The sequence below is a fragment of the Python bivittatus genome, unplaced genomic scaffold (genome assembly GCF_059951505.1).
Source record: "Python bivittatus isolate LINGU-HERP-01145 unplaced genomic scaffold, Pbiv_v1 ctg000080_np1212, whole genome shotgun sequence".
Classification (NCBI taxonomy): Eukaryota; Metazoa; Chordata; class Lepidosauria; order Squamata; family Pythonidae; genus Python; species Python bivittatus.
In genome coordinates, this window is record NW_028277035.1 from 41,667,816 (window position 1) to 41,681,399 (window position 13,584).

The 13,584-nt window shown below is 36.8% G+C and overlaps 1 protein-coding gene across 6 annotated transcripts in view; it reads right to left on the reverse strand.

Moving 5' to 3' along the window:
• EBF1 (EBF transcription factor 1) overlaps positions 1–13,584 on the reverse strand; it is a 353,955-nt gene that overhangs the window by 23,504 nt on the left and 316,867 nt on the right. For all 6 annotated transcript variants that reach the window (XM_088133897.1, XM_088133895.1, XM_088133896.1 and 3 more), the window contains exon 11: positions 10,639–10,727. In XM_088133897.1, the coding sequence (XP_087990023.1) occupies positions 10,639–10,727 (89 nt within the window). The remainder of the gene's footprint in view (positions 1–10,638; positions 10,728–13,584) is intronic.

The following is a 13,584-nucleotide window of genomic DNA, read 5'->3' on the forward strand; positions in this document are numbered from 1 at the left end:
TTATCCTCAAATAAATAAGTGCAAACAGCTGATGGTGATTTTGAACCAGCTGAACAAATTACTTTGTAGGCTGTGTGAGCCAGGGGCAAATGCCTCTTCCCTCGTCTATAAGTATGAATATATTTTTCAGACATGGTTGCTACAGTAATGGTAGAATACATGTATTTCTTGTCCTGGAAAGCAGTCTGAGTTTCCATACTGTAGTCTGCAGATGTTATGGTTTAAAGAACTAATACATCTTAAAGAAAACGACTGATTTTTATAAAAGAAAGAAAAATACTTGGTTTTTTTATTAATAAAAAGTAAATGTCAAGCAATTTTGTCTTAGTTCTAGTTATATTGTTGAAGAACTATGAATAGTTGGTCAACAAAAAAAGTACCCCAAGTACTTCATTGGTAATTGAAATGAATTAATTACTGACGTATCATATTGAGTGTGGTTTTTCATTGACTATGAACCAGGCAATCCTAACTATGGGGCCTCAATTACTGTTTCATAAGCAATATTACAAGACCCATTAGTTCAGATGGGCCATCTCTGATAAAATAGGCCAAGACAATTGATTTTACAATGAACAATCACTAAGCCTGGCCTCACAGTAGTTCTAATTCTTTCTTTTCTAAAAAAGATTACTGTATGCCTTTGCCCAAATATCTGTAATGAAATACAGTTTGTAAACCCCTGTTGTTAAGAAAGAATGATGACAATATTTCCTCCATACTTTACTAAATGACATCATCATAATAGGACAAAGATCTCTTTACTGCCCACTTGCAGTGTCCTATAGAATTATACAACGCTCATGTTTCATATAAAAAAAAAATCAAATCACACTGTATTCCCCTCTCACCCCTATGGGTGGTATGTGTCTTCCTCAATCTCAGGTCCTCTACCAGAGGCCTGGGAGTTTGAGGGTTCTTCACAGTATCTTAGCTGTTCCTGGCACTGCCCTCTTCTGGACAGAGAAGAGTGATGTTGTTCCCAGGATCTTTTGGAGCCATTCTCCCAGCTTAGGAGCCATAGCCCAGAGTGCTCCTACCACCACCACCACTTTGGCCTTTACTTTCCACATCCTCTCTAGTTCTTCCTTCAGGCCCTGGTACTTCTCCAGCTTCTCATACTCCTTCTTCCTGATGTTGCTGTCACTTGGCACTGCTACATCTATCACCACTGCCGTCTTCTGGTCCTTGTCTACTACCACGATGTCTGGTTGATTGGCCAGTACCTGCCTGTCTGTCTGGATCTGGAAGTCCCACAGAATCTTAGGCCTGTTATTCTCCACAACCTTCTGTAGAGTCTCCCATCTGGACTTGGGAGGTTCTAGCCCATACACAATGCCAGCTACTTGGTTGTGCCATTCAGTATATGCTGTTTCCGCCTGCATCTTACACCCTGCCACTATGTGTTGGATTGTCTCTGAGGCCTCTTTGCACAACCTGCATCTTGGGTCCTATCTAGTGTGGTAGACCCCTGCTTCTATGGATCTAGTGCTTAGTGCCTGTTCTTGTGCTGCTATGATCAGTGCCTCAGTGCTGTCTTTTAGTTCAGCCCTTTTCAGCCACCTCAGCTATCTGTCAATGGTACATCCCATGCAGGGACTTGTCTTGCCGTGGTACTTCCTCCACTTGAACTTCCTCCCATGTCTGCTGCTGCCTCAGGCATTCTCTCAGCAGCTCATCTTTGGGTGCCATCTTACTGATGTACTCCTGGATGCTCTGGGTTTCATTCAGGACAGTGGCTTTGACACTCATCAGACCCTGCCCGCCCTCTTTGCAGCTGGTGTACAATCTCTGGGTGTTGGACTTGGGGTGGAAACCTCCGTACATTGTGAGGAATTTCCAGGTCTTCGCATCAGCAGCCTCCATGTCCTCCTTTGGCCACTATACCAGCAGGGTATCTGATGACTGGCAGGGCGTACATGTTAATGGAGTGGATCTTGTTCTTCCCATTGATCTGGCTCTTCAGGACCTGTCTTATTCTTTGGTGGTACTTGGATGTTGCTGTCTTCCTTGCCTCCTCATCGTGGTTCCCATGTGACTGTGGGATATCAAGGTACTTGTAGCACACATAGTATGTCTGCTATGTGGCCCACTGGTAGTTCCAACACATAGGTCTTAACTACCTTCCCTCTCTTTACTATCATCTGGTCACACTTCTCCAGTCCGAATGACATCCCAGTGTCCTCACTGTAGATCCATGTCAAGTGGATTAGTGAGTCAATGTCTCTTTCACTCTTAGCATATAGCTTGATGTCATCCATGTAGGGAAGTGGCTGATGGTGATTCTACTCTTGAACTTGTACCCATATCCAGTTCTTATTATCAGGCTGAGGGGCTTAAGCCTATCCAGAACAGTAGCAGGGACAGTGCATCACCTTTGTATATGCCGCAGTTGATGGGCACTTGTGCGAGCTGTCTTGAATTGACTTCTATTGTTGTCTTCTACAGTCCCATTGAATTTTATATCATGTATGTGTGTGTGTGTGTGTGTGTGTGTGTGTATAATATCTATCTATCTATCTATCTATCTATCTATCTATCTATCTATCTATCTATCTATCTATCATCTATCTCACTATATACATATCAAACATTACAGATATACTGTATATATACCAAATCACACTACAGATCTTTTGATCTTGACTTTAAACAGGCAACACTGGAACGCTAAAGGGATGTCCTATGAAATTGCTAAAACTGAGTCCCATTTCATAAATAATACAATGAACCACTATTGGTTTGACTTTGTTTTAAGAAACACTTTCATGGTTGGCTCATCTAAATGGGCTGAGCCAGTATTAGATGCTTGCCAACGTTTGTGGAAAGAATGCTAGATCTAGGATACTGCTGGAAATCCCAAAGAGTCAAGGAACTATTTTAACTTGCATACAAGGAAGAAACAATCATAACTAACATTAGGCTTAATCTAAAATGAATTCAGGGTGATTGAGTTCCTCAATGAATATCATGGAAAAAAAACTTTTAAAAATCTGTGGAGATTTCTTTTTCCTGATAATTAAATGTGGGTGCACCCACATATGTTGCTAAAAACATGTGCATTTTATCATATCCCTGGGAATCATCATTTGGTTCTATGAGTCCTATGCTGACTTAAGCTTCAATTATGGTGAAAAACCAGAGCTTCACTGAGAATACAGTTCACTGACAGTGTCCATGAGAGTAATCAGTAAACACTGCTAGAAATCAATATGCATGTAAGCCTCTGCAAAGCAGCTGGCTTTGGATGCTTGGTCTACTGAATACTCACCAAACATGCAAAGCATCTCCTTTGACCTTCTGAACTAGAGAGGAACTTACTAGAGGAATGGCATTCCCTTTATAACACAAATAAGTCCTGTGAACTTGACCTAGCAATATACCTAACAAAGTAATTACTAACTTTAGTGGATATTGCATCAATGCTTATTTTATTGAGGCTATAAATAAACAAATATGGTTCTTCAAACACCAGGAAGTAGAAAACACAGAAAACAACAAGGCTTCTTTCTCATAACAAAGAAATCAGCTCCGGAAGAAGTTCAGGCATTTTTTGATCTGCCACTTTTTGTATATTTTTAAAGGCCCAGCCAGGAGCTGAGACAGACTCTGTGAATGAGAGAGAAAAACTCGATTTTTTGCTTTGACCCTTGCGGTCAAACATAAACAGAAATGACACTACACATATATTAACAGACCAGCCATTTGAGCATGATCTCCTAAGGCATCTTCCATCTTTGAAGACTCTTCTATCTTTTTCCTCAGATCCACCAATACTCTACTACACCAGCAACTCTACAGCCAGATCTTTGGCTCAAAATAGTACATGGCACATGTCTCATTTAATGTTGCCCTGGTATTACTGAAGTTGTCACAATTGGCTGGTAGTAAGGAGGGATGCTCAGTGGTGTGCAAAATGTTTCAAATCCAAAATATTTCAAGTTTGAAATGCCATATTTTGATTGCCCAAAAGTTGGAGTTCATTTTTTTTTCTTCTGACCTTAACAAAAATGTTCCAGTGCTATTCTGACTATTCTGAGTTTCAAATTTGAAATAACCATTTAGAGTTTGAAAAGGAGCTATTTTGAGTTCAGAATATTTCCAGAATGATCAGGAAAACTATTTCAGACTCAAGATGGGTTGTTCTGAACTTGAAAACAGGACATTTTGAGCTCAAAATGCTTTCAATTTGAAGCATTTGGCATACCATTGACTACAGAGATAAGACTATAAAGCAGCAGTAGTAATGGGAGAGTTTACTAAATGTGGCCTGGTATAGTCTCTTAAGCCATTCTACTAGATGGAGATTTATCAGCTCAAATAGGTGAAAAGTTTGTTATAAAGACAGAATCACTATATAAAATAATTCCTAATCAATTTCCACACTTCTTCCCGTATTTTCAGTGAGGTTTCTAACATGTGGGATTTCAGGAGTCCACTGGACATGGGCGGTCAATAAATTTAAATAAACAAACAAACAAAAATTGTGAATTTCCCTATAAGGGTATGTTAGGAGATAATTCTGGATGTCCAATGCCTGTTTCCAAATATTATTCATATGTACTTCTACACATATGTGGGGCTATGCTAAGAACCCCATCTCATGCATGTTGACTACCTTCACGACACCTATGCATACAGCACAGAGAACTACAGGACTGACCTTCCATGTAGTCAGCTGAGACCAACAGTTTTTGTGATATTTTTATTAGGATACTGTATACAGCAATGGTAAACATGTAACCTTCCCCATGTTTTCAGTTTGGATCTGGACTTAGTTATACTGATAGTGGAATGGATCCAGATTGCAGATGTAACGGAAAGCAGGGCAACAGATGAACATCACTTGTCTGTTTAGCACATTATTATCTACATCTGTCTGGCTATTGGTCTCAGAATTTCAAGCAGAAAGTATTCCAACTCCAGGGAGATGCTACAAATCTTTTGCATGCACACTTTACTTCTAGTTATGTAATGCAGAGAAATAAAAGGAGTTTGCATTTAACATGCGCAAGCTATAATTTATTAGATTCATAATGAGAAAGGCAGACCACGCAAGCAATGTTCAAGAGTGATTAAACAGCTAACATAGTTGGATGCTCCAAGCAGCATCTGGCCTCTCAAATAATTTTTCATGTATAAACTGGTTATCAAAGTAATGGATCCTTTGCATTGAGCTGTATCTTAGACGTTCCATTGACTCTTTCATGTTGCTCCTCAGCTACTGCTTATTATTGATATTTGCAAAAGATTAAAGGCTACAAATGCAATATCTAAATTGCTTGTTGCGCACCCATAAAAATGCTAAAACAATATTACTGTAATTAGAATACATTGTGCAGCATACAGTGACTCCTGCTTATATGTGCCACTCTGTTTCACTTATGATAAATGACTAAGCATGAATACTCTGTTAGGAGGGAAATGTTCTGTTGCATTTCTCCAATGAGAAACAGAGGGCTGCCATGTGACTGGAGACCACATTTCAATGCTTGCTGGCGCAGAGTTGTGCTGCGTAGCTCTTGGCACAAGTAAACCAGTAAATGGCTGATTTACTAAATTATAATTGGATGAGCCTTTGCAGTTCTAACAGAAAGTGCGTCTCTTCATGGGGTGTTTAAATTGTTTGGTGTTTAAATATTCAGCATGAGGCTAATGTGAACTGATGAAGGAAGACTGCAAACATTCACTTTCAATACAGACAGGGAGACTGAGATGCAACATATCATGTGGCCTGTGGAGGTGGAAATGATTTATATGTAAAGATGTTGCTGTCTACTCCCATTGCTTTAAGGTGCTCTTAATTAGCCTAGTGTTGGAAGGAATAATTCAAAATAAGGAAAGACACACACAGAGAGAAGCATCCAAACCTGTTGCTTAACGAGTGACAGGATTGCAACAAAGTCCTTTTCGAGACCCGTGTGAAAAGGCCCGCCTTCTAACAAAATTCAGCAAAGACATCAACCAATCTGTTTGTTACAGAACGCTGCTTTCTAATTATGTGACTTCTGCAAGGGAAAAAAAAGGATGATTTCTTTACTGCCACCTGCTGGAACTGGCAATAACCCTTTGTCACAGCAGAGGAACAAGCACTCTCACTTTAGAGGACAGTTACGGCAAGCATTTAAAATACCGTGATCCGAGACACTTACAGTAGATTAGAATTTTTTATTGGTGCTCTGTTACCATAACAACATAAAGGCAGCAGATGACTTAAGCTAAGCTTGCTGCTCATCTGGCAGTTAAAATGAGTACAGTTCACTTCACAAGTTCCCCATATGGACCCTTAGTGTATAGTAATGAGGAAACCATATGGTGGGAAAAGAAATGCGTGGAAAACAATTGTGCTCCAGTGGATAAGTAAACCGGGCAGAAAGTTATGGGAGACTACAGCAGAGAGCATGGTCTGTGTGTTTGCTAGCTCAGGGGCTCTTCCAGAAGGGAATTCCTCCAGCCTTCTCTTAAGCTACTTCTTAATGTGCACATGTACGAATTAGACAAAACAGCATATTTAACATTTTGCATCATCATTCATCCTAAGCTGTCAACCTTGTGTACAGATCAGCACAGGATGGCCTTATCCAACCGCCATTCTTAAAAGAGAACAAGAAATGTCAGGAAATTTAACTATTTCCAACAAGTAGAAATGTTTGCGATAACCCTTTTAGAAATACATGCATCTTTTTGCATTTATGCTTGGCTGTAAGTAATATTGGGATGTATAATACTTTTCAGAAGGTAGGTGGGAAAGTAGGATATATATTATTTAGAATTTCCAAAGGATAAAAATAAATAATTGAATGGCACTTCCAAAAACCCAAACCAAGCCTATCTCTCACTCTTCTGTACAGATGCACAGTATAGAATGTAGGACTAACCAGATATTCAACCTAGTAAGACAGCTTGCTAAAGGCTGCAAAGTCAATTTTGTACTACACATGCTTCATAAAAGATGAATATAAATGCATTAGTTAGACACGGTAAGCTAAATTAGAAGGTCAGGCAGGGCTGGAAGGGCTGAAAAATCACACAACCAATGACTGTAATTACTCTTTTTTAAAGTCTATTAAGTGGTGTTGTTCTATCAAGGCTCAGGGGTATAAGACATGAAGTACAAGATAAAGTAATGTGTATTTATTACTCCCACAGGATCAATTTACTAGATATTTTCAGCTCCATGGAACAAAATACACAAATGCAGTCTTTGTTGCTTTCCTCAAAATTCTGGCATATACATTTCCAAAGGAACTACTGTGTTAAGAAGAAAATGCCTTTATGGGATTAGCATCATTCCAAATGCTTTATCATTTCGTTGCCTATAACTGTATATATAAAGATTTAGCATTACATTTGTCAAATGAGTAGTCGGTTCAATCAAGGAGAACAGTGATCTCTCAGTGGTTTTATCCCAGGTTTTGATCCCTGGGAACCAAACCACTGGAAAGACCCTTGTCAGAAACCTGGAAAACCACTTCTGGCCAGTCTAGGCAATAATAATCTACAGGCTCTGTTCAATATAAAGCAGCTACCTATTTCTGACTCAGTACTTTTATGTGCTCTGAACCTCTCCTCAACACACTATTTCAAACACTATTATCCACTGGAAAGCACTTTTGTAAGATGGTGCTTATAGGGCTTAACATAAGCTTCTGATGGAAAATCTCAGTTTCTTGTAGATAGAAATTGTGCTTTGGGCTAAGTCAAACTGTTTGTGTTAAGCACCAACCAAGCAACTACATATTGCACCAAAGATCAGAATCATTATCTCTAGGTCTTTTGCTTTTAGAAGAACATGGTCAAGCACATCTCAAGGAACAAAGTGATGAACATCACTCTTTCTATCCTTTGTATACCAAAGTTTTTAACCATAGTTTCTAAATTGCACCATCTGTTGTAATCAATTGTTGAGTAAACACTAACCCACTTAGAAAAAACCCTGGAATGTTTACATATTTCTGCTGACCTTCAAGAAGAAAAGCTCTCCTGCACAATTTCAATATGGCTGTGACTTTCAGCTGTCAAAATGTCATTGTTTTAGAATTATCCCTGATTTTGGACTTTTCACAATACCAACATGGTCACCTCTGACTGTGGCTTTAGAATAATGCCTAATGTAGACAATTCATGAGATTTTAGTTCTTGTTTAAATCACTATGAAAGCTATATTGGGAAGTAGTACTGATGGCCTATTTTATAAAGGAAGATATTTCCAAGGTCATAGAGGAAAAGTAGATATACTGTAAGTGCCCAACTTCACAAGATGTATCTACGTAATTAGCAAAAGAGTAAAAAGCAAATAGCAAGTGAAAGAGTCCTCATCACATTCATATTTCATTTTGGAGTAGAATCTCTCCAATATTTATTGTTCTTTCTCAGACTACCAAATGATAAGACATATGGCCACATAAGCTCCAGCTTCTAGAAAGAACACAACAGGCTTCTAATGGCAGTCTTTTAACTGGCCCATCTAAAAGATAAACACGAATTCAACCTTGAATCCTTGAGGAATTAACCACTCTCTGAACCAATACTCTCAGAGGAAGCACTCAAACATCTTACCAAAGTACTATTCAATTTAACAAGCTAGCTTTTCCCAAAAATACACACAAATAGCATCCATTATTATTACTCTAAAACTAAAATAGATAGAAATTCAAACCTTCATTTCAAAAGTGAAGAAGCTGAGAAGCAGCCATTTGTTCTGTTTTCTAAAATGAGTCTTGAATTTCAGGTGCAATTCCAAATTCACAATGAATGTTCAGCACAGGAATACAGTAGATGTGCTTTATTTGTTTATGGATTCATGAAAATGGATGGCCATGCAAATAACTTTTATTGTCAATTTTAACTCAGTTCAGGTTACCTGATACATGCAATGTATTAGCCCTCTTAAGCCTTCCAAAAATACTGGGACTGTTACTCCCAGATTTCTGAGACTGGAGATTGTAGGCCCAATTTATCTTGAGACTGCCTGTTGGGGAAGACTTCTCTGAATGATTATTTTATTTTGTCTGTATAAAATAAAATATTATACAGAAACATAATAAGTACAATATATACAATCAATACATCTTAAACCCTCATTGCTGGAGTACGTTGACAAGGCTTTATGGCTTTCATGTTGACCGATTTGATTTTTTTTAGTATTTCCTAGCATCTGTTACCAAACCATTTCTATAATCATAGTACAATTCTCATAATCCAGATTGCAAGTATTCACATGCTTTGTTTCATCAAATGTCATTGTGTTTCCTACATGTTTCCTCTTATATAGGAACTCTACACCAGGAATTGGGGAATGCTGGTCAGCAACATTCCCTCTGGATGCTATTGGACACCAACAGTTGTTATCTCTACCTAAGGATCCATGAAGGTGAAGCTGATGAGTGTTGGTCTCCTTTAATTATGAAATTTAAAAAACCAAACATAGTAAATATATTTCAGATGTATTCAACTAAAGAGGTAGTCCCAAACCAAATATTTAAATATAAAGTCCCTTGTTATTGCTTTAGAAAACCTAGATGAATACGGCTATCTTATGGCTGAATCAGGTATTATACACTAATAGCTTCTGAAGCACATATTCCAATTTTTAAATGCCTTTCTTACAGAAGATCCAAAGTAGGACAGTAAAATGCTTTAGAGCACACCAGGATATGAACGTAACAACTGTCTGCAATTACTTAAATAAATAGAGTTTTAAGAAGTAACAATGATTGTATTTTGAACAATATTCTGTGAAGGAGATCTGCTTGTCCTCTTCAGTCAGCCCAAGAGGGGACACTTCAGGTTCCTTCTTCTTGGGGATATTGTGGAAACAAGAGCCCAGAGACAGGCTTTGTTTGTTGTGCATTCCATCTTTATGGAAAATGCTACCCACTGTAATATTTTGGAAAATCATAAGAACTTGGCTTCTCCATTGAGCATTTGGGGTTTGAGATCTTTCTTGAACAGGAACTAATTTTAGCATTAATTGGTATTTGTTAATTTTATTATTGATATTGAATTACTGGGTTAATTTATCATTAACATTTTATGTTAGTTAACTGAAGTTTATGAGAGTGGGTGGAATGATTAAATGGAGGGATGGATAAATGAATAAAATGTTTATGTAATGTAAGAAGAAGCCCTAAAGACTGACTTTGTAAAACTACAAACTAAGTTTGCTTATTTGCTTGCTTTGGCTTTTGATAATGGAATCACAGGATAGAAAACCTGGAATCTTACTGACCATCCACACTGGTCAGAAGTAACTGTATCTTCCTCCACGTTTTCAAGCTTATATTAGTCCAACAGTATTGCATGGTCCAATTGTTTGAAGAGCTATGAGTCTGACCTTCATGCGTGAATGATTTAGTGCTTTTATATGTAACAATAATTTCTCGAACATGGCTTAGTAAGTAAAGGTAGCTGTTGCCACCATTTAATGAGATGTATTTAATGAGAGTACAGCTGGATGCAACACAGGTGAACCAGATATAAGCAAGCTTCATGCAGAACATGTTGCTGCAGTATTGCAATTATAGCTGCTGACTGCATATTGTGCTAAAGTATTATTTGAAAAAAGTGATGCATTATAGACTTAATCATAAATGCATATACATACATATGCCCACCCATATACAACATTTTGCTGACCTTTGGCAAACGCTCAGGGTCACCAGGATGCCTTGGGATGACTTTCTGTAACCTTTGGAAGCCATAGTCAATGGTTGGTTCATTCAAAGCTGGAACAAGAAACATGGTAATTAAGCAATAGGCAACCAGGCAAGATGCTCCACTGAAAATTCTTGAGTTCTAGAAGCTATCCCAGTTCTGAAAGGTCTGAACAATTTCATTTCCTAAAGGCTTTCTAGTCTACTTGTTTTCAAGTTTTCCAACGTCATTTATTGGGAGGAATCTTTTAGGAGGTGGAAACAAAACCAAACAAAAAGGCCCTGTCATTTTTCACTTTTATTCCATATTTGATCCCATTTATCTACCCAGCCACGTCCAGTTTCCTTATGAGGTTAATGGATGGAAAATGAAGAAAGAGATTTGGCTGAAGCCAATACTACTTAAAGCAAAAGTCACAAGAAGTGACATATATGAAGAACCAGAAGAAGGCTTAAAAACCGCATATAGCCAATTGCTAATATGGCAACTTCTAATCTTGAACATCTGTGCCATATGATAACTTTCTATCTGGTAAGTAATTAGTAGTGTTAATGTCCTGTTTCATAAAGGGTGACCTAAAGTCATGGAAAATTTGGTCAGCATGGTTTTACTTATTAACATGCACATTTATGACCAGTTTTCCTTTTCAGGAAAAAAAAAAAAAAATCCTACAAGCAGCTTGACCAAATCCATAACATCTATTACATAGCATCAGAAGATGCCAACACAGTAAGACCCCAAGCATTCTAAAATTAAAACAAAATGAACTTTTAAAAATCTATCGGCATGGAAAAAGAAAAGCATATTTATAACATGGCAAGGTAAGAGTTTTTGCTAACCACTTTTCTTTAGGGAAGGTGTTTGCCTTTGGAGATGATTAAAATATTTTTATATATAGATGAATAAAATTAGGTAACAGCACTGCATGCAGCATACTCAACTGTTCGATCATAGTGTCTACCTCCTACTGGACATTTTCCAGTATAACACTTTTTATTTCATGAACTTTTATCCAATTTCCATAGTTACTTAGCTGTATTTCTGGACAAGAATTCTTAATTATTCTACAGGGTCAGCATCGTGATAAGCAAGGGAGAGTAGACAGTTTCAAATAGCAGAATTCACAGACGGTACCAATTTCCTGTTTCAGTCACTATCCTTCTCTATTATTTAAATATCCAATAATCTCCACTCTGAGTCAGAGTTTATTCTTTGGAGTTTTAATATCAAGTGTCACTATGTTTTAAATTTCAATGGGATATTTGCAATTAAGGAAGTATTTTTTTTCCTAGCGTTTTTCCCACAGATGCAGGATCCATTTTTTTCAGATCAACCGAATGTTGATCCGTTGCTTGCGACAGGAATTGACCCAGCCAGCTTGTCTCCCTAGTCTGACATCAAGAGTGACTGGCCCAAAGTCACCCAGCCAGCTTTCATGCCTTTTCATGCAATTTTTCATGCAATTTTTCATGCAAATGTCATGCAATTAAGCAAGTATCTTGCTAGGGAAATAAACAAATAACCAGATCTAAAAACCAACCTTCCTATTGTTCAAATTAATTAATAAAATAAATGGAATCTTTATTGCAATTACTCTAGTGAAATTTTGGATTAACTTGTTACTTTATATAGCTGAATAAATGGATTCATTTATAGATTCTTGGAAGCTTTTCTTGTTGTTTTTAATAAGAGAGGCAACTTCCTCCACCACACTTAAAATGTGTTCCTTCATTCCCTAATAACCTACTATAAAATGTTTTTCCATAGATAAAAAGATTAATGATTTAAAAAAAAATCTTTTAGACTGAGTAACACTATTTGTGTTTGTGACATTCATCCATACATTAAAAACAAAGTTAACACATATTATAAAAATGCTTTCCCATTACCCTAAGTTTCAAAAGTACATTGAAAGTACTGCCGATTTTAAAGAAGTGTATTAAATTCAAATAGGTCCCAAGGCTAATGGAAGCAATTTGTGTACCAACCCAAACTGACTGGCCTACTTTTCAAAATACAGGTATGATAATCTCATGATTTTAAAAGAACATTTAAATTGAAAGACTGTGAATATAGAATATAATTATACCAATAGCACCCTTTAACTTGTCAGCTTGTAAATCTAAAAGGCTATCAATCATTTCTAAAGAGGAAATAAACCTTAAAATTCTTTGATTGACTGTGCTTACTTTTTATGTTTTTTTTTTAAAGAAATGGAAAAAATGGATTAAAGTGGCCAGAAATCCATTTACAAAAATACAATGTTTTACATAGGTGAGTAAAAAGCCAATAATTATTACTTCCAAAAGACATCTAAATCAAAGTAAGTACTTTCCCTCACTTATGTATTTTAAGTTGTATGGAAGTTCAGATAACTTTTTTATTAAAATACTTTTATAAATGAAATGCTTATTGAAGTAACTAATAAATACCGTTTTCATTTAAGGTAATGTAATCATTTTTGCAAATATGAGATTTAAGCCATTTTCTCCTATCTAAACAATAAACTTTCAACCTGTCTCTTGTGTGAATTAACTAAAATTACACCCAGGTGTACAAAATCTGTCTATGCTCATGTATGAGTCAAGGCACAATATTTATTATTCTTTCCATTTTATGAATTACTACTTAAACCCTTGAGGAAGAACTTTCTTTGAGATTAGACTTGAATGCAGGCAGCCTTAGAATTCTTTCTGCGGTGTATTTAAAACTGTAACTTAAAAAACTGAACCCATTCAATACAATTGAAATTTAAAACAGAAACCACAACAACAATTGAGAATTATTTTCAAGTTGGCCAAACAGAAAATTGTATTTTAGATTAATTTCTTTTAACATGTTTTAGAAATGACAGTATTGTGTATACAATGGGCTGATCATTTTCATAACTGTAACTAGACAAAATGTATTTGTATTTTCTGCTTTCTA